The 26,507-nt window shown below is 42.1% G+C and overlaps 1 protein-coding gene across 8 annotated transcripts in view; it reads right to left on the bottom strand.

The window, feature by feature from the left end:
- The window catches only part of BCAS3 (BCAS3 microtubule associated cell migration factor), a 490,501-nt gene that overhangs the window by 8,423 nt on the left and 455,571 nt on the right, over positions 1 to 26,507 (bottom strand). For 4 of the 8 annotated variants that reach the window (XM_050929311.1, XM_050929312.1, XM_050929317.1 and 1 more), the window contains 2 exons: positions 23,125 to 23,292; positions 14,787 to 14,852 (listed from right to left, as the gene is read on the bottom strand). In XM_050929311.1, coding sequence (XP_050785268.1) covers positions 14,787 to 14,852; positions 23,125 to 23,292 — 234 coding nt within the window. Of the gene's footprint in view, positions 1 to 14,786; positions 14,853 to 23,077; positions 23,293 to 26,507 lie in introns of all 8 variants that reach the window. The other 4 variants (XM_050929313.1, XM_050929315.1, XM_050929316.1 and 1 more) reach the window with 2 other exon arrangements.

Below are 26,507 nucleotides of genomic sequence, written 5' to 3'. Positions count from 1 at the left end.
GTGTAAAGTCTGTATGCCCACCGAGACGATATTCATTTTATCAGTGGTTGTTTATAACAGTTCCTAGGGAAAGAGGGCTGGTGCTCATACACTCAAAGCACTACACACAGATGAATACATCCCTCTGCCTCTCACTGTATTGTGTATCTATGCTGAGAGGATATTCCTCCATCCTCAGGGTATGTGGTACAAAGCCTGGTCATCTGTTTTCATAGAAGAGGCTTCTCTCTGCTTTCACTCTGGCCACTCTTTTCAAAAGTGACAAATGGTTTAGGAAGACACCGTAAGGGGGCCTGATTTCCAAAGGGTGGGGGCCCAGCACTTCCTGGAAATCAGGCCCCTTTAAGGCTTTTCACATTGGGCACGAGTCACTTTTGAAAATCTTGGCCTCTGTCCCACATGTAAACCAAATCACCTCCCCACTCTCATTTATAAACAGGTCACTAGATTCAGGCCCAACCCTGCCAGGGGGCGCAGGCAGTCACCATGTATACAGAGAGAACAGCACAGTGATGGGTGCCCCAGAGAGGCACCTAACTATAACACTCCTGATTTTCTTGTGGCTTTCCCCAGGTCCCAGCTTTTTTCATCAATCGTCCTTTCACTCCTGTTGTCAATCCGGGGCTGCGCTGAATCAGACAGCTGGGGTAAACTGGGGACCTGTACTAAGAGCTGTGGAATGTGTAGTGAGAGGATGACCACTGAGTGACAGCTGCAGGGAGTGATCCAGGGTTAGACAGTAGGCATGTCTTCCTCTGTGCTTGGAAAGTGTGGATCACATTTCAGGTACTACTGCAATTAACAGAGCAATAGGAACTCAAATGCAGGGCTCTGTGTGTTCCATTAACTCCCTCCCCATGCCGTCCTGTTTTCATCCCTGCCAAAGGCTGAAAACTGCATCAGTGATATATTTCCTTCAGTGCACACAGTTCATGCTGTAGTCTGTTGCATTAGTGAGCTAATTGCGAGAAACTGGTAGGAAACACTTATTTCTGTTAATATTTACCTTCGGTTTTCAAATACCAAGCCTGATCCTACCTTGCAGTCCCATCGTACAGCAAAATAGTCCCCTGCTTTTATTAAGCTTTGTGACAAATGGGGGGATGAAGGGGGAAACGGACAGGACATGGCCCTATCTCAAAGCTTGTGATCCTCAGGAATGTGTCGGAGCAGAACAAGCTACATCAGGCACCAGTCCAGGCCAGGTTGCTGTACATTCAATTCGAAAAAGCTTCAGGAACTGTCAAAGGACTACAGCAAATCTAGAAAGGTAGAAAGTCCTGCCAAGCCTAAATGTGAAGCCATTTTATATGGCACATTAATTCAATGCCTGAAGAAAATCTATATGGCCCTCTTTTGCCCGGAACACTCATAAATTATGCTGCCTTTCTTATTTGTGCTCTCTCTGGAGTGGTCCACTTGAAGCCATGGTATCTCCTTTATGTCTACTCAAAAATCTCATCTCTAGTGCATTATTCTCCTAATGGGTTTTCCTTTCTCTCTGTTTGCCTTCCCCTACAACAGGGTGTTAAGCCCAGTTTCAAAATATCCTCAAAAATCATTGCTGGAAGAGCTGACCCTTTTCTTTACCTACTGAGAATTGCACAAATTCCTGTACAGCATGGCAGAGATGCAGCCTGGATAAATGATACAATGACAGCCAGCCTGATGTGTCAGGGTAGTGGGGAAGCAGCCGCAACTCTGAATACAAGAATTATTCTTCATCATCTCAAACTGTCACAACACATTACACTCAAGACCCTGGACTGAATGGAAGAGTGCTTGGGGAAAGAACTAATTGTAGCCTCTTTTCACACGTCAGTCACTTTTCACAGCACCAAACCTTTCAAGCTCAACTAATGTCAAGTTCCCTTTTTCTTTTTCTGTGCTGAGTATTTTTGAGTTATAGAGACAGAATTTTTAAAGGAACAAGGTCTTCGGCAAGGGTCTGAGATGTGGGGGAAGGGAGGGAAGTGTAAGGATTAGTGCACATTGGAAAGTCTATCAGACATCTGAAGATTCATTGGAAATTACTCCATTAACAGCTAGGAACTGAGGAAGTGGCATGGCATATTAGCAACTCATGTTTGAAGCTCTGAGTTCCATTTCTGTCATTCACTGCGATTATTGCACAGGGTCCTTTCCAATCCAAATTTAAATGGAAAGTGCTTAGAACCACTGGAATTTACTCCGCCTTTTTGTGAAACTAGGATGCAAACCCGGTATTTGGTTTTACCATAGGAAAAGAGAAATGAGATGTCTCTCTTTAAAAAGGCCAGCTTAGAAGACACTTCACTGGGGACATGAGCAACTTTTGGAAGAACTGTTCAGAGGGAAAAATTGAACTCATTTAACAATCAAAGCAACTTTCTTTTGTTTTGAAGAAAAGCAAATAGCCCTCCCTGGAGCTACGCTATTCAGAATCAGAGCACTGTATATGTCCTCTTGCTTAGAATATCCAAGTATTAGACAGTAGGGATGCTCTATATCTTCTTGTTATTAACCTAGATGGTCTTCAAACCATGATTTGAGGACTTCAATAACTCAGACATAGGTTAGGGGTTTGTTATTGAAGTGGGTGGGTGAGATTCTGTAGCCTGCATTGTGCAGGAGGTCAGACAAGATGATCATAATGGTCCCTTCTGACCTTAAAGTCTATGAGTCTATGAGATTGTAAAATCTCTGGGGCAGGGACTGTTTTAATGCGTGTTTGTACAGTGTCTGCCACAATCGGTCTCCACTATCTGAATCCTAAGCACTGTTTATTACAAATAATAAATAGTCATTATGCAGATTCTGCCATCTGGATTCATGTCCAAAAGGGTCCCATGTACAATGAAGCGTAAAAGGCAACTTATACTAATACAGTGGAAGTCTTGAGGACCTGCTTTTGCAGATGTTTATGAACTACATGATTCTTCCCAACACAAGGATTAGTAAAGCATTTTTATTGTAATGTTGCTACAGTTACTGAACTGAACCGGATATCTTCACACACGAGAACTTTCATGAAGCTCCAAAGACCAGAGTCTGCTCTCATTTACAGAGATCTATACTTGAAGGGGATGTCTACACCTCAAGCTGGAGGTGCAATTTCCATCTCAATGAAACATACTGGCACTAGCTCTGACTGAGCTAATGTGCTAAAAATAGAAGTGTCGCTGCCCCAAGTAGGATCCTGTCCAAGACACTAGGTACATACGTAGGCTGCTAGCTCCTCCAGCCACTCATGTCGCCACCCCTACACTGCTGTTTTTAGTGGCATGTATGTCTCCTCTATCTGGAAATTAGAAGGCTTGTCTCATTTCTGTGTTTGTATAACTGCTACACAGCCAGTTGGGGGCATACCCTTTATTCAGATCCAGTAATAAAAAGAGAGATTTTGTCATAAATTTATCAACAATTATGCAAATAGAAGGATGTTTTGCATCAGATTATAAAGTTTGAAAGCAGTTAAACTTGGTGTCCTTCTCAGGTGTTAAAATTTTAACTCGTGGCAATGAAATGGGTAACATATAGGTGCACCATTGCCCTCTATTGGACAGAATAAGAATTGCTTAGATGTGTGTCAGAGGCCTGATCAGAGCTAATGATGATTCTCCTTGAGTTCAAGTGGTATGGGGCTGTGCTTTGGGAGCAGCAGAACCATAGTCTGATTGTTAATTTCTGATTTAAAGACGCTCCAGTGGGAAATTTTAAATTTCCAGAAGCACTAAAAATTGTAGCAAATTTTTTTTTTACCAGCTGTTTGAGTAAACGGACCTTAGACAACTTTGAAAAGAGGAAATGCAGAGATATCGCTGTATTGAATTTGTTTCACACCATTCCAATGGGAAAGATACTGAGACCCAAGAGAAGGGGCTACATTACATTTTCAGAGTAGAAAAGACATGCAAACACTGTCTTTGAAATTGGAAATCAGTGGCCTATGCAAAATATTAGTGACAAATTATCTTACAACAACTCTAAGGCTGAATCCACTAGAATTCTCTATAATGTAACGCACGGGAGATGAAAGCTGGTGTGTCAGGAAAAAAAGGCAGTAGGGTCCAATGACTTGGAGGAGGGGATATAGAAGATAACACGTACCCCAAGGGCTGAAGACAGAGTCTTTTGAACATCAAAAGTCAACTGAGATTGCACAGTTACTTTGTAGTGCATTATTTCAATGCTAAAATGCCAAATGAATAACACGTACAAAAATTAAGAGGACATCTGAATTTACATAAATGTCTGGACTGACTTCAAGCAAGATGAGATGGTGGAGACAAGAATAAAATATTTTCATGTGTGCACCTTTAAAGCATTCTGTCTGCAAAAATAAATGGAGCTTAGTTGGGTTTTCTTTAAAAAGAAAAACCCCAAACACCCCCAACAACTAGGTACATAAACAGTAAGATACCCAAATGTTTGGCATACAGCCAGGCTCAACTCTGAACATTTTATGGAAGGTTAAAAGTGCACCAGATAAAGGACTAAGCATTTAGAGAGACAATATTCTTCATGATAGGCACTTTCACGACGACTGCAGTGCTTTAAAAACGAATCTCAAGTTTCATACAGCTGTATATTTTTATAAAGAGGTTTAGGACATTTTGCTACTTAAATGGCACTTTCAAAAGACAAGTTGCTCATTTTAGCTAGTATGTGAAGTTTCAAAAGCTAAAGAACAATCTAAAAGTTATAGAAAACAGATTTCTGTAGCCGAAGCACACAGTGTGAAATGTACTAACTGTTCATGCAAGATTTCCAAAAGTGTGTGTTCTCCCCCTTGTAAATGAAGAAGCAGATGTAATTGTTTTGATTTAAGAGGAGGGAAAAAAACAATCCCGAACTTCAAAGTCACAATATGCTGCTACTAAAAGTTTACTCTTCAGTATCCCAACTGGTTTCATCTGCTTTCAAATCTTGAGATCTACAATGTACCTTCTCATATTTAATATCTGTTTTCCTGCTGCAAGCCAGTGTGCATATATGTTTTTCATGTATTTAAGCAGAATTATCTTTTATCTTCAGTTACACAAGCAGCCTATCTGTGTATTTGAAACCAAAAAGCATTTACAGAGAAAACACTATATTAAAATCTTTGATTCTGATCTCTTGTTCTAGGGTTGTGGGAGTGCCTCTAACTGCTCATTAGAGACCCCTCTCCCAGGGAAATTCAAATTCAAATGTTATTCTGTATGTTCACAACTCTTAACAACTCCATGCTGTGAAACTTTGTTCTGCCACTTTGCTGGAAACAGAGCTCCACAGGTTGCCTGGTTCTGCCCAAAAGTCCTGGAAGAAATATACAGGCTTACCCCTACTGCTTGAGGCTCAAAGCATGTCTATTCAGTATGATCCTGATCCTGAAAAGTGCAGGACACCCTCAATTCCCGCTAAAATCACAGAAGCTGAAAGCACTCAGCCCCTTGTGGGTCTGGGCCCATGTCCCCCACCAATACAACAGCACATCTTATTTTCATCTGATCACAGCAGCTCAAGACAATCAACAAGTGAGAAGATGAGCACTGCCTGCTTTTCCATCCCCAACTCAACAGTCCTAGGAAACAATCTGATCATGGAAAAGTTTCCACAATGTCAACATAATAAATATGGTGATTACCTCACAGTCTGGGCATCATTTCACTGATACGCTGAATGAGAGATTTCAGACACGCCTAAACCTCAAAACCATTGCAATTTCTTTCATGTCTAAAACTTGCTTCGCCCCCACCTCCATCTGATTGGATCCCCTAACTATCCAAATTTAGAAAAAGAAGGTACTGTATAACTCGGGAAATGGACACATTTTGTGCTGTTACAGTTTTGTTGTCTCTGTGTGTGTGTGTGTGGGGGGCGGGGTATGTTAAAGTGTGTACCTCTGCCAAAAACAGTATTGTTGAGTCCCTCATCTCTGCACTTCATTTTGGAGTACTGCAGAGCAAAATCATCCTGGTATAGATTCCAGTAACAGAACACCTATGACATAGTGACCCTTCTGTAAGGAGAGCTACAGAAGGACTCTGTGCTATTCTCCTGAGGGAGAAGGATGCCCTGATGGAGAAAGCTCAAATGATTCAGAGTGTGGCTTTGGTTTGGAGAAGCAGACAAAAGTTTGGAGGCCAGATGACAATCTGGTGAAACTCAGAATAGTTCTTGAAGTCAGTGGAGTCACAATTCACACCAGCTGAGGATCTGGTCCTAGATGCTTATTTAAACTATCTGAGCCTCCTGAATCTAAAAAATTCAGATAGAAATCAAGAGAGGAGGCTTTTTTTTCTATTGTATGTCCACCATCCTAGTTCCAGTTCCACCCAGGAACTGGAGGTTCAGAAAACCCTAAATGTGTATCCAAATACTTCACAAACATCACAAAAGGGACTATGTTTGAGATTGGTTCTAAATAGGGGCCCAGAGGCAGAGAGGGCTGGAAAGGTGGAGTGTATGAACATACTTTGTCCATACAAGTTTCACCATTGCTAGAAAGTGAAGATGAGTCATTGGGGTTGGGGGACGAGGGGGAAAGGAAATGGCAGAAGAGGGGTGAACACCTGGGCTATCTGCTCCACCAGGATCTCAACATTTTTCACATTAGTCAGTTTTTACAGATTAAAGTTGATGGTGTTGCTTTAAGCAGCTGAAATGATTTTTAATTTTCGCAGGCCCACAAATAATTGCACCCACAATAAACTATTTAATTAGTTTAACTGTTTGATTGTGCCTGCCAAAACAAACAACCTAACCTGTGGATTCAGTTATTTTTAGGCACAAACTAAAAGATGGCTCAAGACTCTTTTAAAACCAAAACCAGGCCCTATCTTTTTATTATTGGTTGCAGAATTCTTACCCATATAGTACCAAACTCTGACCTTGGAAATACATGTAAAAAGGAGCTCTGACGGAAGCTATATCTGAAGGCATAATTTGGCCCTTGGTTAACTTAGATGCATCTGCGCAGCATATTCATATTTGTTCTCATGAAAGCAGAGAGCAGCTGTCAACTGCTTAAAATAAGGATCCATTTTAATTAGAAAAATCTTATTTTATGAATCATTAAAATATTGATTTTAACATTTTAGGCTTTTTTTTATGTTCCACATTTTAAAACATTGCCAAATGTGTGAATGTACTGCAGACTGAACAAGCATGTAGCTGAAAATAACTCTTGGATGACGTCTAGAAGAGTTCATGTAAGACCAGGGAATTTCTCTATGTGAACAGGGAACTCTCTGGGAAGATCTCCCAGACCAGACTAAAGCATGCACCAGGTGTTCTGGCAATGGAAAGAGGAAGCTGTGGGATGTGTTTTGTTGTCTGAATTGGGACAGCACTGGGGGAATAAGGAGCATTTCAGGGAGAGACTCTGGGGGATTTCCTATTCAGCACATGGGAGAAGGCAACATCTGGATTCTGAGGTAGGCAGGAGGGCGCAGAGGCTTTGCATTATCTCAAGTTGGCTAGCAGGTTGCCATTATCTCTCTCTTGAAACAGCCACCCACATCTTAGTCTCCTCTGGACTAGAGTCCTGTAATGTACTCTGCTTTTATAGCTCCACTGAAGTTTCCCCCCCCCCCATCACATGCCATGCTGGAGCATGTGGGCCGAGCTGAGGGAGCACACATCCTTGCAGTGGGTGGGAACAGTTGCTAATTCTGTGTCCTCTCCCTTAGTGGCCCCTTGGGTACATTCTTCCTGCCCAGAGTTTTCCCAGAAAAAACGCGACGACAGGAACACCTGTAGGTGCAGTGTCCCACCCCGGCGGCCCTCTAAAGACCACAGTATAGTCTTCAATACAACAGTCAAAGTTCAGCTATTGAGCAGATCTTGAAAACGCTTATCGAACAATGGAAAGGCCAACAAGCCACTTACTATGGGAGTGCTCCTGGGAGAAGGGCTCACATGCCTTTGGAGGCAAAACAGTACAAACAACTTCCTTGGTGGAAAGAGACCTTTCTAACAGGCACGTTTTCCCAAATGCGGCCTGTGTCAATGCAGTAATGGAATTTTCGTAGATGTTCTAAAATAACCAGTCTAGCTAATTCTAGATGCTGTGTTAGATTCACATGGCTACTAAGTTTGCTGGAAATCATATGCTTTTGATTAAGAGGTTTTGGGAAATCCCACACGCTGAACTATAAATGCACTTGCTGAGAGGGTCTTCTCTAAGATTTCCAGAAACGAAACTGCTGTAGTATTACTCTCCTTGCTGGTCAGCCTATAAAGCAGCACTGACAAAAAGGCACCAATTAGGATTAATATTGGTAGAGAAGCATGGATACAAACCTAGGCCTCATACAAAGCCAACTGAAGTCAATGGGAGTCTTCATTAAATTCAAAGGGCTTTGGATCAGGCCCGTAGGATAAAGTCTTGGCCCCACTGAGGTAAATGGCAAAACTCCCATTGACTTCAAAGGGGCATGATTTCACCCCTACTCTCATTATCTAACAGCTGTGAGGGATTGTTTTAAAATGACCCTCCACTGTCCTACTTACAGGGCCAGCTCTAGCCATTTCGCCACCCCAAGCACGACGGCACGCCGCGGGGAGCGCTCTGCTGCTCCCGTGGCTCCAGTGGACCTCCCGCAGGCGTGCCTGCGGATGCTCCACCAGAGCTGCGGGACCAGTGGACCCACCACAGGCACGCCTGCGGGAGGTCCACCAGAGCTGCCTGCCGCCCTCCCGGCAACCGGCAGAGCGCCCCCCACGGCATGCCGCCCCAAGCACGCGCTTGGCGCGCTGGGGCCTGGAGCCGGCCCTGCCTACCTAGTTCTATCAGCAGGGGAAAACCAATTCCTTCTCTGTTGGGGAACACAGTATGAAAATGACACAGTAAAGCAGAAGATTTTGCAATTTATGAGGAAAAAGTACCACTGGTAACTGAATGTTAATGAATCAAAATCCTGCGTTGTATGAGAAACATAAAGTGAAGCATTAAGAGCTGGCTCGCAACAAAAGAAAAACAGACCTGTCTATTTTCATTGTTTAAGATGAAGTGTAAAAAGGAAATAAAGAGCAGAAGGGGGTGGGGGGAAAGCCATTTAGATTTTAAATTTTGTTAAAGGTTTTAATTTTTCTCTAATCTATTCCTTGCATCATCATGGAATTTGGTGTAATTTAAGGAGGTGCCAGCAAAAATGGCCAAGATTATTTTATAAAATAGACCTATTTTACCTAGTGCCTCTTTAACCCTGGGCAAAAAAGTTGAAGATCTCTCACCTAACCAACTTTTAAAAAGAGTATTTCTTTTGATGACTCCCTCTAAAGCACCTGTATGGAATTATGCTAGAGACCTAACCAAATTCCATTTTTGCTGAGTGTCACTTTGGCTTGGCAGATTTTTCCAGCTGCAAAGAACAGTGCCTGCAAAATTATATCTGCATTATTTTTGTCCCAGGATAGTAGCATAGAACATTTAGCAACTATAAACAGAGTAGGATGAAAAATGCTACAGCAGTAGAAGAAAGCTCAGGATATAATCTCTTCTGACCGGATGCCTGCAATATGTCACTGAATTCTCTCTTTCTTTGTGCAACCCATGTGGAGCCAATATGAACTCCCAGCAAAGTGCTTAAAACCTCATTATTTATAATAACTGTTAAATGATGAGACATTGTTTACCTAGATCACAAGATAAATTCTCACTTACAGAATGCTCGCCTGAGTGTCCTGAAAGTCATCTGGTTTTTATTTAAAAGCAAAATGTAATTAGACTCTCAATAACACAGCAGAAGAATTCAATAAGATTTGGCTTTTCACTTACAGTTTAATATTAACATTTTCCCATAAATGTTAATGAATAAAAGTCTATTGTTTTATTTATTATACATGGCAGAGGGTAGGAATGGAGGGAAGGATAATATTTTCATACCATGACTGCAACACTCCTTGACTTCCAGGGGAGCTAAAGGTGCTTAGCACCTCCCAGTGTCTGACTTAGAGACATCACCTCCTGCTGGTTACAGACAGAAGTGTTGCCTCTAGAAAAAGACCATTCCAAGCATTAGGAAGTTGCTGAAGTGACAGGCAAGGGCTGAATCAGCTGATCTACAATAAGGCCTTCTGTTAAGATAAATCACTTTCTTCTTTTCTTCCTGTTGTCTCTGTCCTCATTTGGTGGTTGATCCTTCCTTACTTCCCTTGCCACGTCCCACTCTCCTCCCGATTAGTTCCCCTCTAAGCACTACAATGACAGTATCACTGCTAGCTATGCCTGCTGAGACAGTGTGCCAGAGGAGGGGTGAAACCATCTGGGTCATCAGAGTGGGGCTGTGGCCCCAAGACAGTGAGGTTCCTTAGACACTATGGTTAAATGCCAAGCTTGGATAGCAAGTCCAGATTTCCAGAAAGTTCGGGTTATTATTTATCTGAGATCCTTTTCGAGAAACATATTAGGGAAATGACCAGTGTCCTAATTAAAAGTCAGGCAGCAAACTCTATGAAACCGTAGTAGAAAAGGGTCTGTGCACCTATGAATGGAAAGTGGGGTCGTCTATGGAATGTCCTGTTATTTCTTGCCACGCCACAGACGGATGCTGCCCTCCTTTGGTTTAGGAGGCTCAAATGGCACTTCAGAGCTGCCCATCAATGCTGTCCCTAAATGTGCAGTAATTCCGTTATCTCAGGAGCTGAGCTGTTTCCACAGCACTCCTGGTGGCTGCAGGTCTGCAAGAGACTGGACGCAGCAGTGGAATACGGGTCTCCGTGGCTGCGTGAAACAAAAGCCACAGGGCCAAGAGGTTGGCCCATACTGGTGCATTTAAACAGTTTTGGTCTTTGACCTTCCATTTATTGACAAGGATTTCGCCATGTTAATGTGTATTTTGTTGTCTAATGTGACTCATACTTTATTGTATTTTTCTAATAAGAAGTGTTCATTTAAAAGTTCTCCTGCTTAACAATTCATTGCTTAAATGGTTTCCATTCTATTTCCTTCTCTCCTGTCTCCCCTAATGAGCACAATGCATACTTTATGAGGGCTTTTCAATAACTTTGGGTCTTTTCCTTTTCATGATACAGAGAACAGTACATTAATGACCAGAGGCTGGCGGAGATGCAGCACAGAGGCCAGAATGGGGATTTAGCTACTGCTAGCACATTGTTTCAAGTTAAGCAAAGGGACCGATTTTCTAAGCATGAATAAAATGTGTACTGGGAATCTACATTAATGGAAGGTGCTCAGATACTACGGTGATAGGCAACAGTATAAAACACTGAGATGATTAGATAGATAGATAGATAGATAGATAGATATAATCCTCTCCCCTCACCAACCTGGAATCTGGCCAACCTCCCCCACTACATTCTACAACCACTACTTCAGCATCCATCCATCTATCTAAAAGACTTATAGGCCCTTTCCCCCATTCATGTTTCACAATCTTTAACATATTTATCCCCATAACACCCTGTGAAGAAGAGCAGGGTTGTTATACCCAGTTTATAGATGGGGAGTTGAGGCACAGAGGTTATGTCTACACTGCAATTAAAAACTGCAGCTGGCCCATGTCAGTTGACTCAGGCTTGTGGGACTCAGGCTAAGGGGTTGTTTAACTGTGGTGTTGACTTTGGGGCTTGGGCTGGAGGCGGGCTCTGAGACCCCATGAGGGAGCAGGAGGGTTCCAGAGCTCGGGGTCCAGCAATTTAACGGCCCCTCAGCCTGAGACCCATGATCCAGAGTCAGCTGACATGGGCCAGCCACAGGGGTTTAATTGCAAGGTAGACACACCTAGAAGGACTAGTATCAGAGGGGTAGCCATGTTAGTCTGGATCTGTAAAAGCAGCAAAGAATCCTGTGGCAACTTATAGACTAACAGACGTTTTGGAGCATGAGCTTTCGTGGGTGAATACCCACTTCTTCAGATGCATGTGGTGGAAATATCCAGGGGCAGGTATATATATGCTAGCAAGCAAAGAATCCTGTGGCACCTTATAGACTAACAGACGTTTTGGAGCATGAGCTTTCGTGGGTGAATACCCACTTCTTCAGATGCATGTGGTGGAAATATCCAGGGGCAGGTATATATATGCTAGCAATCTCTAGCTTGCTTGCTAGCATATATATACCTGCCCCTGGATATTTCCACCACATGCATCTGAAGAAGTGGGTATTCACCCACGAAAGCTCATGCTCCAAAACGTCTGTTAGTCTATAAGTTGCCACAGGATTCTTTGCTGCTAGAAGGACTAAATGACTTGCCCAAGGTGGAGCAGGGAACTGAGGTGCAGGTACCACCCTAACTGCTGGACCATCCTTCCTCCCCTACCAGCCAGATTATAACAACAATGGTGGCCTGCTACAGACTCACTATGCAAGGGCTTTGGCCAGGGGATCTGTGTGAGCTGGACTCACTTGCTAATATCACCCTTCCCTCAAGTCTGCAGCAGTGCTCTGCAGCATGGGGGGGGGGGGGGGCTGTACAGTCTCCTGGTGTGGCCTCTTTGTGACCTGCCACCTATGCAGCAGAACCACATTCAGTCCTGCTACTCTGGGGACTTCATGCATCTGTGTAGGGGATTTGCCCTTTAAGGCTCAAATACCTTGAGCTGGTGTCTAAGGAGGTAGGTGAGAGGACTCTGGGATCCTCTTTACACTGCTCAAGCAAGAGGGCAGGATCCCTCCATAAAGCACAGGCCTGTGCTAAGATAGCACACTAGCCTGTGCCTTACCAAGCTGGCTATTGTTAATACCAATGAATACTTTCAGCCTTATTCTTCACTGCTAGACTCCAGTTTTATGCTGATGTAATGAGTTCTGTGTATTTACACTGGTATAAAACTGGAGTGGTAAATCCGTCCTCTAGCACTTATGTAGCACATTTCATCCATTGCTCTCAAAGGACTTACTAAGTGGGTATTATTATCCCCATTCTGCAGATGGGGACACTGAGGTACAGCTATTTGCCCAATGTCACAAAACAAGTCTGTAGCATAGCTGAAATTGGAACCCAGGTCTTCCGACACCTGGTGCACTGGGCCGTGATGCTATCAGCAGCGAGCGCTAGCCAGCAGATGGTGGATGCACAGGGTGTTGAAACCTGCAAAGTACACATGTACCCATCTCATGAAACACAGCCCTGGCTTGCCGGATCTGTGCACATGCCTTTATCCTTGCTCTGCTATATCCCCAGTCAGAGCAGGATTTGGCTCACAAAGCACCTATAAAACATTAATCTGTCTCAAATGCTGGACGGTGGGAGCCATTGATCCCTACCCAGAAATACTCAGACCCCAAGCTGCAACCTACATGCAAACAGCTGCAAGCGCCACCAAAAAGAACCACAGAATTATAGGAGGTAGAGATGGGAGAGTCCTACTAGGCTACCCAGTTTTCTACCCTCCTGGCCAGTGCAGGATTGTTCCCTATAGTAGACTCTCTAGAGCTTTGTCTTTGTCTTTTAAAAAGAAGATTTAATAAAGGAATAAACATGTAAAAAAGCCAATTAGACAGTGCTCCAAACCACACAATGCAATCAGAAAATGACTTTAGAAACTTGTTAAAATCAATAGATTTTGTGGGTACCAACATATATTTCATTAAGTAGCAAATGCCATCTTGAGAGATTGACACTGCAAGGCACTGAGTGCCCCCAAGCATAGAAGCCAAAAGGATGCTCAGCTCCTTGAAGGATCAGGCCCAAACGAATCCCTCCAATGGCCTGCTCCCATTCTCATTGAAATCAATGGCAAAAGCCCCAGTGATTCAAAAGGCTACTGCTTTAAAAGGATAAGAGTGTGTAGGACAGACAGACATGAACGAAGCTACACTAAAAAGAAGGGTTGTTCAGAATTTCACCAATGTACTGCGGTAAGAGAATTAATCTACTTAATCATTTGAACAACAACAACAAATCTCTAAGGAGAAAGTCAATTGTTTTCCTGCTAACTGCTCTGAGAGAAAGCAATGGAAGGAAAATGTCCAGTTCCAATAATGTCATAACTTGATTATAGTCTGCACAGAAGACCTAAAACACTTGGAGAACAATGAGTAAGAAATAAAGTTGCAAATTAAGTGCTGGCCCTATAGCGTGCCACTTCTTCATATTATGACAGGAAGGATGCCGCTGGGCTCATATGCTAGCGGGTGATGCATTGATACGGTAATCATTTAATCACCTCCTACATTTTTTCCATTTCTTTCTCCAAGAAGAATGACAAATCCAGAAATGTGATTCCACTTTGTTTTATTATGATATTGATTTTCCTGCCTACAGAAAGTGCATTTATCCTCTAAACCGGCACACTGGCAAGAAAGGGTTAACAAAATGTTTATCACAAGGCTGGCTTTAGAGTTGAAAGTAATGTGATCAGTAATGAATTTTGTGTTACATTAGGTTGTATAAATGGACAGACAAGCGCAGACAACAAGTGGCCAGGAGTCGGGGCTAATCTAATGATGTAAAAATAGAGACAGCACCAATTATACTTGGGGCCAGCTCAGAGCTCCTGCAGGGACTGCAAATGAATAGGTACAAATCAAATTACTGACTAATAGACGCACTACAAGAGAGGGCAGTCAATGCTAAATGCATTAGGGCCTTGTGACCTCCCTGCTCTGAACAGCAGAATCCTAAATTTGACTTAAAAAAAATATCAAAGAAACTCTTGTTTGGTTAAGAAGAGAGATAAAACAACGTTGCTTGTTAAATGAATTAAAATATTTAATTTTTTTTTACCATCTTATGTGAACACTGGACACTTCCAAAAACCTTTTCAAAGCTGACAGAGGTTTTGCTTTTAAAACAACAAGAAATAGTCTCTGTGCAAAAGTTAAGACCTGATAACAATGCAGTTATGTTACATACCAAAACATTTCAAAGCCATGTGCCTCTCTGTGGAGATGTTTTTTACTGCTACTTCAACGGCTGTGTCTGTATCAAAAATAAAATATGTCTTTAATTTGTTTTTAAATAATAATAAAAAATAAAAAGGATTTTCCCAAAACAACATTTGATTATAAATAAATGCAATTGACCAGCTTATCAAATGGTAGAAAGTCAGAGTTGTCTCTTCGTACGCACACCCTTTTAGAAACATCACGAGACTTGCAACTTCTTCTACAAATGGCAATGAACCTAAATTCACACTGAAAATATTTTTAGTATCGGCATCATCGTCTCCATTCAAAACGGCCCTAAATAACGTATGACCCAAAAGAAACTTCAGGGAAAGATACAGTCACTCCTTTTCAAGCTCTGTGCAGCTAAGAGAAGCTTTAAAGGGGAAATGGCGGATTTGGCAGCATGTGGCTGGAGAACCTTGCTGTTCCTCCCCAGTCCAGGTTTAAAAGTGGCTAATAGCTAACATTCCAAGGATTTGGTAATAGTTATTAAGTTAAAAATGCATTTGTTGGCCCTACTGCGTGTAAGAGTTGTCTGTTGATGGAAAGTTTATGGACAGTCACATAAAATGCACACTTGTGTGCAGTTGTCCAGGGATGAAGAGAATGGGAACCCAATTTTAGGGTATCTACTGTATTTAGCAGGATGTATATAATTTACCAGCTAAGATAGTCATACATATGAGGCACATGAAGAGACAAAGCTCTTGAAAGCAGACACAGCGTGTGCTAGAATGGAGATAAGAATACACAGACACTACACAGAAGAAAACTACAGGGAGGGTAATGATTACAATTATACTGAAGAAATTTCAGAAAGTTAAATCGAACCCATTACAGGTTGGAATTTAAAAGCTATCAGATGACACTGAACACCACACGTCTGGATACATTTCCAGTGTAGCATGCAGGAAATGTGGCATACAGTGCCAAATCTTCAGCCGGTGCAGATCAGCGCGGCTCCATTGATTTGTTGGAAGATACACCAGTTCCTCAGCTGGTGAAAATTGGTGTGTGATGGCTGTCATGACTGATGGGAGATACACATTTATATCTCTGAACAGCGCTCATAATGTACTTGGAAGAACTTACACTGCCATACAGTGTGTGAGAGATAATTGAATGAGAATCTGTTAATGTAATAACGACGGTAAATGTGTGCTTCTCCTACGCTGTGCTTTGAAAAATATCTCTCTGAAAGACTCCTATATATTGAAAAAATATTGAGACTTTATTCAGATGAATCTTGTGACGTAGAAATTGTTTGGAGCTCTTGGAGTTATCCAAGGGGAGAATTTGGTCTCAGAGCCTGGGATGAATGCCTCAAACGTTCAAAACTCCCTTTTAGTAGAAATGCCATTTTACGTGTCTGTGTGTTTGCTGCCCAAGCTGCCTTTGCATTGAATCTGTACAGATGTCTGATTGCCTAAAATGCCCTTCAGATGGCAAATCAATTAATTATGTTAAATTTCTGTCCACCACCCAGTTCAAGTTTGGAACTGAGAGAAGATTGACAGAGAAGAGAAGGAACAAAATTCCCTTAGTTAAAATAAAGGAAGAAGGAAAGGAAAGAAGAGGAAGGAAGGGACATTGTCTCTTTTAACTACTTACAATTCAGGCTCTGACAATCACTGTGTGTGGCTAACTCCATTCCTGGGCTAAACATCCAAAGACAGGTGTCTACTCATCTTTGAGTCTCCACACACAGAGCTTGTGACCGTACCCATTTGTTCTACACAGAAGTTGTTCAGCACTGGCAGAATTCAACAATCAATGGGAATGAGATTCATTTACTCCTCAATTTTAGGCAGATGAACATCTTTTTGAAGTCAATACATGTATGCATTGTTCCCAGGGCCGGCTCCAGGGGTTTTGCTGCCCCAAGCAGCCAAAAAAAATAAAAGCTGCGATCGCGATCTGCAGCAATTCAGCGGGAGGTCCTTCGCTCCGAGCGGGAGTGAGGGACCTTCCTCTGAATTGCCGCCGAATACCTTGATAAGCTGGTGCCTGGAGCTGGCCCTGATTGTGCCCTTTATTTCAGAGATAGGCGCAAACCACAACATTCAGATAAGGTTTTCAAAAACTTCCCCTCCCAAAGCTCGAAGGTGTTCAGGTTTGGGATTTTGATTCAGCCCAGGGAAACTATGGTAACCAGATGCAACATTTGATTCTAGATGTGAGTTCAGATTCTGCACTTTCCTAAAGTTTTCTCATACCAATCCTGAAGTTCAGAAGAACTTTGCTCGGTCTCACACTGAAAGGCCACCTTCAGTTCACCCAACTGCAAAATGGGCACCTGATCCATCCTGTCAAGGCAGTAAGAGGTGGGCAGACGTGATGCTGGCCACATCATTCTCTTGTGTACCATTGGCTATGAAACTTCTCTCCCTCAACCACATCAGCCTGCTGAGCCATTGGCTCAGAGGAACTTTGACTTTTTAACCTTTTCTGTTCCTAAACTTCCAAAGTTGCTAGTTAATAGATTTTGCGTTTTTGGAGGGGTTTCTAATAAAAAATTTACCTTGGCCTTTCATGGAAACTCAGCTGTAGTCATATTAGAATTGGCTTAAAATATTTCCCTTTCAATTCTGTTCTTACTGCTCTATACAAATCTTGGGTTGATTTTTTTTGAGCATGATAATGGCAATGATAAAAGTTTGCTGGGGGCAAAATTCATAGCTAGAGTTGGGCCCAAGCTGCACAAATTGGTGATTTTTCTGCAGTGTCTGAATACACGATTTTAGCTTGAACCCCTCCCTGTTCCTGACACATGAGCCACATTAATTTAGAGAAACAGATTATTATTTTGCTGTATGATTTAGGTACAAACTGAACTAATGCAAGGCTCTACATTTTATGATCAGTAAGAAGAAAAATTTTACAAATATATAGCAATGGAAGGATCTCAAGATTGCCAAATAATGTGTGTTTTGGTATTATTTGCAAATAAAGTAGATGTGAGCCAGCAATATAACACTGAGGCTGAGATACAAACAGTAACAGGGAAGATTTAGCAGAAGAGCACTCCAATATGAACTTAGAAATTGTCTGAGGAGATGATTCTACACTTATGAAGTCCCATTAACTTCAGTGATGTTATGCTCACAGTACTGCATTTGATGGGGGCACTGGTTGTACCAGCATCAAGTCTATCAATGTAGAATCATAGAATATCAGGGCTGGAAGGGACCTCAGGAGGTCATCTAGTCAAACCCCCTGCTCAAAGCAGGACCAATCCCCAAACAGATTTTTTTTTACCCCAATTCCCTAAATGGCCCCCTCAAGGATTGAACTCACAACTGCTGTGTTTAGCAGGCCAATGCTCAAACCATTGAACTACCCCTCCCCACAGCAGACTGAAGCAGATTCCCTTACCCTATGTGAAGAAAATATCCCAAACAGCATAAAATACTCTCATGTTTTTTGTGTGTGTGTGTGGGGGGGGGGGTTGTTTACAGGTGATTGGTGACTTATTCTTTCTCCCTTCTAGACTTCATAATGAATTAAATCTGTTGAAAGTATCTATCGCTGCATTATCTATGCGCTTTATAGAAATAATAGTAAGCCTGCAAAATTGTTGAGAATTATTGTTATGCTGCAAAGGCACGCTCAAGTCAATAGGGCAGAGACAACCAGCCTGTGGGTTAAACCTCTCTCCAAGCCCACCCAGGGGAGTGGAGTTGCAATTCCCCACCTCCCACTTTGCTGCAAAGCTGCAGCAGAGCCAATCATGGCCACTACTGCTGCCCTGAGGTTGCAGTAGTTCCCATTGTTCTATGAGATTGAATGGCCAGTGGCATCCTGGCAGATCCACTGGCCTCACCATGCTCCTCACATCCCTTAATTCAGCTGCTCAGGGAAGTGGACAGAGCCCCTATAGAGCTGGGTTCCACTGAATGCATGGGGCACATTTGTCATGTGGCGTCGTCCAGATCTTGCCTTCCACAGAATTAAACTACTCTGGGTTCTTTGCTTCTGAGGCCCACTACAGTCACAGAGGAGGGGGGCTGAATTTGTCCCCTTTGTCCCCTATGGTACTTAGCATCTTTACCTCTAACACCACACAGAAGTGTGATACTGCACAGCAGAAATACTCTTCCCTAGTTACACTTCAGAACACTGATTTTTAACCACACAGCAAGTCTCATCCCATATTGTGGACTAAATTCCTGTTTTCAGCCTAGAGATGATCAACAAGACCTGGAAGCTTAACAAATGTACATTTGGGAAGCCTGCATCAATTAATGCACTTACTGATTACAGTACATTTTTGGCGTGGGAGGGGTATTACCTAGGGTGGAATTTATATGTCAGACTTGAGACAATAATACTTCGCTACAGCAGCATTTCCAAGTAATAGAGCAGGTAAAAAACAAAGAATTAGTTAATATCTACTGCAAAAAATGGACCTTTGGATTATGAGCATGTGTTTCAAGTGTACTATTATAGGTATCAATCCTGCTTACTATACAAATCTACATGCCAACTATGCCCTAACTGTTAAGGCATTAAAAGAATCTATTTATCTCTTGCCATTAAGAGCACGTCAGAGCCAATTGAGCACTTGATAATGTCTCCCTGTCCATTCCATTGTCCATTTATTCATCTGTCCATCCAGACACTGAGAACTAAGCATAGAGCATATGTTTCAATTCAGTGCTAGTAGTTTTTATTCTTTTACGCCACAGTTCACATACAATTTTGCGGTTTAGTAAATGTCTTTGAAATGTTTTTAAACATTGTGTCTGCAAAGTCTTCAAGAAGCATAACCAAGGATTAAAGCCAGCCATCACTTTAAGTCAAAATAAGTCACTTGTAGGATAATTAGAGATGGGGATTATAAATTATATAATTTTGGGTCCAACACAGCACTATAAATACTGTATTTGGAGTCAGTAGCAATACAGAAACTAATGGGAGAGGGAAGTAAATTTATGGTGTTCCCCAGTGCAGTTGTCTTTGCTATCATTTCATCCGACTGACAGGGCCAACAGGAATTCTAAGAAACAAGGGCCATGCTAAAAGTTTGTGTGTTTTTATAAAAGAGACAAATGGCTAATTCAGCAAAAGAATGTCAAGTTGTGGCTAGCTTTTTGGGGGGGTTAAAATAATCCTACTTCCTAGGAGCCAACAAGGACACTTCTCTTTTTGATCTGGGGTGATATATCATCAATTTATCTTTTTCTATTTCCTAACCAGTATATAGCTGCTAGCACTTTAACGTGATACACAGCTGTTTGGCAAATGGCTGGTTGCCAGTCTGTCTGAGAAAAACTACCCCATGTTATTGGTGCAGGCTGATTCCCTGGGCAAGAGGCTCTTCCACATCTCAACACAGTAGGGCAGCACACTTTACAAGGCCATCCGATAATGTGGATCTCATGAGAGGGGAAAGCTGAGTTCAAGGGCTGATATGGGGTGGGAATGTGGGGGCGAGGTGCACATAGGAGTTCAGAGCCTAAGGAATCAGTTTTATCTCCTGTATGAAACCAACATTTGCCAGGATTTGAGCCTCGAATCCCAGTTCCTGAGAAGAAAATATGGTACTGACTAGACAGACCCCTATGCATAACAACAAACAACAACATGGTTAGGGCTAATATGCATGTAACTCCCAGGTGAGTTGAGGTAATGCCAGTGTTACCTGCTACTACACTAGGATACCTACAGTTCATGCTTTTGCATGATATATATGATATATCTTACACTATACAAAGATTATCCATAGGAAAGATGTATATGCATGGGGGGAATGAGGAGAACGGTCTTTTTGGAAGACTTTTAATGTAATGGCTTCCCTCTGAAAATTGTTCACCTTTGTTTTCACCCTTATAAACCTCCTACATGCTAAATACTGTGGCCTAAATTTCATCTTCGTTATGTCAGTTTAACTCCCAATGAAACTGATGCCCATTGCAATTAGTGGGGTTGCACTTGTGAAACTGAAAGGAAAATACAGTACTAGGTTTCTTTCTTATTTTTTGATTTATAATCTGCAGCCACTAGTCTCTGGGGTGCACTTACAAATATTTGAAGAATGGGCATCAGCTTCTGAAGGGGAAATTCCAGCTTCTTTGGGGGAACTACCCATAACAACAACGCAATCCTCTTTCTAGAATGGAAGTTGCCTAATATTAGAAGACTTTTTTTTTTTACTCTTTCCAAGTACTGGACCCAGAGTTCTTGCAGCTCCTGCTAAAGCTAATAGGCCAGATCCTGTCGTGTGACTGAGCTGGAAAGTGTGCATGACAAGGAGGTGTGTGCAAAACAGGCTTGAAGCTCACCTCGACTTCCTTGGTCTGGCTGCAGCTTGAGGAATATTCTAGATGTTACAAGGCTGTGGCAGCCACAGGGCAGTGAAAACATAGGTGGGGATTAGTATAGTGCCAGGGTTCCCCATTTTCTCTGGCCATTCCTCCTTTTCCCTGCTCTGCTGGCAGCAGGAAGATTGAGTAGGGTAAGAGTCCCTATGTTAGCTGAACATCACTAGAGGCTCCTTCTTAAACAGTGATGGATCGTCCTTGGGCTACTTAAAGCAACTTTAGGGCCACATTACATGAGTGGTGTGGTGCAAAGCAACCATGCAGAAGCACCTGACCCAATATTTGTAAGGGTATTTAAGGCCGGTGTAAGGTCTAGCTGAAGGATAAGAGCCAGCTCCCATGAACTGCAGTGTCACTAATCACCTTAACCCAGCATCTCCAGATTGCTTTAGCTGTCCCAGCAAGAATCATCCTACAACATCCACTACCCTTTGAGAATGCTGTAAAATGCACAGGTTGGGGGTGTAGATGGCCCCTCCAAAGTGCATTATAGCTGGTATCAATATGTACCAAAATAAATAAAGCACTTGGAGGGTGTTTTCCATTTTTGCGGCACTTTGAAAATATTAGAGGATTAAGCTCCACAGCAATCCTGTGAGGTATCATTATCCTGATCTTACAGAGGAGGGAATTGAGCCAAAGGGACGTTACGTAACTTGCCCAAGACAGCCACAGGAATAACTACAAGAGCTGGAACTGGAACCCAGATCAGGTGCTTAGATGACCACTTCCTGTCAACTGCCAATCTTAACTCATCACTTAATTCCATCTTCATCCAGCGACGATGGATAAAGTCCGAGAGGTTCCAAACAGGTCAAAGATTACAGTGTGGGATGTAAAAGTTGCTTCTGGACCAAGAAGGCCAATTATATTTATTTGACGTGACACGTGCAAGCCCCAGGTTTTCCATTCCCAGACTCTTCTTCCTTGAGACAGCAGGGACTGGCAGCCCTATGACAAAGGTGGAGTATCTTGTGTTGCTCAACAGCGACTCCACTGCAAATTAAGGGCCAGCACTGATGGGAGTCTTATTCAGTCCTGTACAGCTGGACTGATTACAACAGGGGACTTATGGGAGGTTAGTGGAATGGGGAACCCTCAGGAATACCTGGAGGACACAGTAGAAAGAGAAAAGATAGTCTTTAATCTAAAAGGCCTTACATAATGCCAATATGTTGGCATGTTCAGATGTTACTGTTATAGCTCGTTCTTTTTTCCTTCCCAGGCATCTCACCAAAATGAGGACATGGTGACAAATGAGTGGGCATCTGATATTAGAAGCTACCGCTGATATTAGCTGCTGGTCACAACACGAATAGTGCACAGATCATAGACAGATATGTCCTTTTACTAGAGGGTATTTTAAAAACAATTCAGAATTAACAAGAGAAGTAAAACCCACAATTACTCTGAGCGCTAGCCTTTCTGAGTGATTCCTGTCTCTAGGGCCGCTGTGAGCAGTGTAATCTCTGAAGTGCCATTCCATTTATGTAAATACACTGTATAATTTATCAATATAATGGACAGTGATGAAGATGGATTAATTTGGATTACAGAACCAGCACTATATAGTGGCTTTAAAGAGAACAGATAATTACACAGACAGAATCTAGTTTGAATGTTGTTTTGATCATTGTCTGCATGAGCAGCAGTTTGCAGAAAGCATCTGATGCTAGGGGGGCTCAACTCTTTGGGCCCATGTCACCAGAGCAATATAGAAAAAAAAAGCCTAAAATGTAAACATTTGTCTTAAAGCATTTTGAGGATTGCAAGATTCTGTACTTATGTGATCTGCCAATATTTTCTTCCTATTGAAGACCACTCTCATGGTTGGGGAAGACTCTTGCAAAAGCCATGTAATCTCAGAGGTGTTATGTGTGTGGTTTGTTGAGAAAAAGGGAAGCAAAATTTTAACGAGTTAAAAAAAAATCACCATTGGGTGAGATGTATGTGGTCTCTGATCACACTTCTTCTTTGTACCTGTTCCTGATCCCACTATGTCCCTGCTGGGTGACTCGGACATTGCATCAGCCAGCCGTTCCCGAAGGCCCTCTTCAGTGTGCTCAATGGAAGACATGTGACGGAGACCAAAGCTCTCAGGCCAACTTCCACAGACTTCCAGCAGGGTCACGCTCCGATCAAAGGCACCTTTAAACAAACAAATGGGAAATGCTTGTTGACTAGTGTAGACACCACTGCTAATCTACGTCCATACCCATAATATGTTAACAAAGCAATAATCACAGAAAAGGAAGAACTGTTTGGAATCTGAGTTCACAATGTATCTGAAAGACAGATGTTGGCACGTTAATGAAAGTAGTGACGTTAAACTATACGATGTGTAGCAGAAATGGGTGACTACAGCCTAAACCAGTAGCCTTTTTTGAACATTTGAAAGCAAAACTGTCAGGGTAAAAATCATAGGCCTGATTCTGTTCTCACACTAGTGTAACACTGGAGTAACTCCAATGAAGTTAACATAATTACATGGGTGTAAAGCCAGTGTAAGTGAGAGTATTTATTTTTTAAAAGATCTGTGTCTATGTCACTAATAACATTTTAGACAATTAAAAATGAAATTAAAAAAAAATCTGATTTGTCTTTTACTAGGTATTTGTTGAACTTTTTGCATTCCTCTTATCTTGGACAATGAAAATGAACTAGTTGTTTCCTTTTTGCTAACAGTCAAAATTTCTAGTCAATTTCATTTTCCTGTTCTCATGAACCAGCACAATATTGTGCCGTTTGGGCTCTGAACGCTGCTTTGGAGGGAGGAGTGTAACGTTAATTTTATTGTTAAGAAATGGTTCCAGCCGAACAAAAAAACACTTCTATTGATCTAAGTTCCTGTGTGAGCGCGTTTCTACAAAAATGACACTTTAGGCCAAATAGACCTAAACAGCACCCCTTTCATCAGTGATGCAATAGCGGAGACGCTGGCTGTTGTGACAGAGTGCAATGATATAGTATCCAGAAAAGATACTTAGACTAATTCCTTAACTTGCAGTTGTTTCCTAATTCAAAATAGTACATGATGTTCTGCTGAATGCAAAGATTAGATTCTGAATCCAAGATCACTTCAAAGTACAAATTAAAATGATTCTACTTTATTATACAGCAAGTCTTCTGTGAAGGCTTACTTTAAATCATTCCCACTTGGAACAAGATTACAGCTATGCTTCATTGCTTCAAGCACATACCATTTACTCAACTATTAGGAAACTGAATATGCTGCATTTATTGTGCCTGGTTTCTGCCAGCCTATGAAGGGGAAAAAATGCAAATGCCAATGTTTCTCAAAGTTAAAAGTACATGAAACACGTCCTTGTTATCAGGCCTTTGGTTCTCCCCTTTGATCAGCCGTCAGAAACTATCTACACTTGTACACTGTGACTGTACAGCTTCACAGCACACTCTCTGCCAATGACAGGTGGTAATAGAAAGGGTGAGAGACCAAGCCCCGCGGCAGGCGTCCCTTCCTCTGATAACGTCCAAAGTACTGGGTGATAACCGTTAGTAAACACTTGGGGAGCCAGTTAATCCATACATCAGCAAAGAGGGGCAGATAATTTTGAACTCTAATAGCATGGCCAAAAGCACAGGGGATGGCATTCAGGGATTTATATGGGCTGCAATGGTGACTTCTGGCTCCTGAATTTCATCAGCGCATACAGCTTTGATTTATCTCTTTGCCTGGCTGCAGAGTAGATTCCTGGCTTTAGAAAACCATCAACACTGCAATGGATCTCTACAGAATGGGAACGTGGCTCTTGTGCGACACATGCACTTGAACGTTGGATGAAGCCCAGGTTGAACTTGTAGGAAGGATGACCAAATATTCCAGCCTTTTAATGGGCCTTTGCACTAATATGGTTTCTCCAGCCATTTAGTTTGTTTTTTAAGGCAAGCCTATAAAGGCCCTTTGCAGAAAAAGCAGCGAGGTGGGGGAAGTTCCCCTGTATTCAGATTTATGCATCGCATCCATGTTGCCAGCTTCCCTAACTGAATACGAAATAGCAAGATTTGGCTCTTTTTTTTTTAAACTTCTCTTTTCAGCATTTTCTTGTACTTTATGGGGCCAAATCTGGAGGCCCTAATTCAGCTTCTACTCTGCCAATCCCCCACTGACTTCAATAACTTTTGCTAGGGCCACGTAAATACCTGGATAATCATTACGGGACTTTTATTACCGAATGCAAATATAATATGGTAGAGGGAGGACTTTCAGAAACTTCCCCAGGCTTTCCCCACTGAGCTAGAGAACTATAATGAGAGATCTATTCTTTATTAGTGTCTGCTCTTATTCTGAAAGCAAGAAGCGAAACCATTCCTGCCCCTATGGTCAGACATATGAATAATAAAGCAAATGTTTTTTGAAGCTCTGCCAAGACGAATGCATACGTGCACAAGTAGAAACTTCACCGAGTGCCCCTCTCTAGTTCCCAAGATACTTGAGTGAGAGCAAAGGAGACAAGTGTAGCATTACCTCTACAATCAGGGCCCGAGAGCTGCCAAAAGTTCTTAGCAGCAACGTGTGAGGTGCAAGTGTTAATGTAAATGCAGGTTACAGGGATTAACTGCATCCAACGCTTTCTTGTAAAATAAACTGAAAGGCTTGTGAAGCTCTAGTGTTATCTTTTCCTCCCTTTTCACTCCTTTTCCACATTCTGTGTACGTATCTGGTAATAAATTTCATGTCAGGGCATCTAGCTACAATTCACCCACAACTGTAGGCCCAAACTCGATTATCAGTCAGTTTTTTAATAGCACGGAGTGGGGGTGCAAAGGGGCTTTATGCTGGCAGATAATCTCTGCTTGGTGTACTGGGCTCCACAAATGTCGTCTTACTTTATTATGTAACACTGATTTGTTAAACTGGCTCTACACCAGAGCAACACACAAATACTCTGCAAAGAGCTAACAGGACTATGGGGTGTTTGAGAGTCTCAGAAAATCACAATCTATTAAAAAAAAATCAATGCAGCTATCTTTACCCCTCCATTTATCATATTCACACAGTGCAATCACCGTATTATCTACATGCTGTAACGGAGGAAGGAGTAAAGATGGGCCATAACTGCTATCATTTATACAATTCACACCCTCCCTGATCCTTGGCGATTCAGCTCAAATGGAACTTAACCTCAAACCAGCTAGGGTTATTTGGTACTGTTAAGCCAAAATCACCAGTTCTGCCTACCTTCACAGTCAAAAGCCTACCCTGAATTTCCTCAGGAAGACCAAGATTAGTTACCACGTATCTTCAAATATGCCTTGCCATTGGATCAGTAGACAATAGTCTTATCAAAGGGAAATAATTTTCCAGTTGCAGAATTAACAGCAGGATATTTTTACACTTTGGA

The sequence above is a fragment of the Gopherus flavomarginatus genome, chromosome 19 (genome assembly GCF_025201925.1).
Source record: "Gopherus flavomarginatus isolate rGopFla2 chromosome 19, rGopFla2.mat.asm, whole genome shotgun sequence".
NCBI classification, from domain to species: Eukaryota; Metazoa; Chordata; order Testudines; family Testudinidae; genus Gopherus; species Gopherus flavomarginatus.
This window is presented reverse-complemented; position numbering and strand designations above follow the sequence as displayed.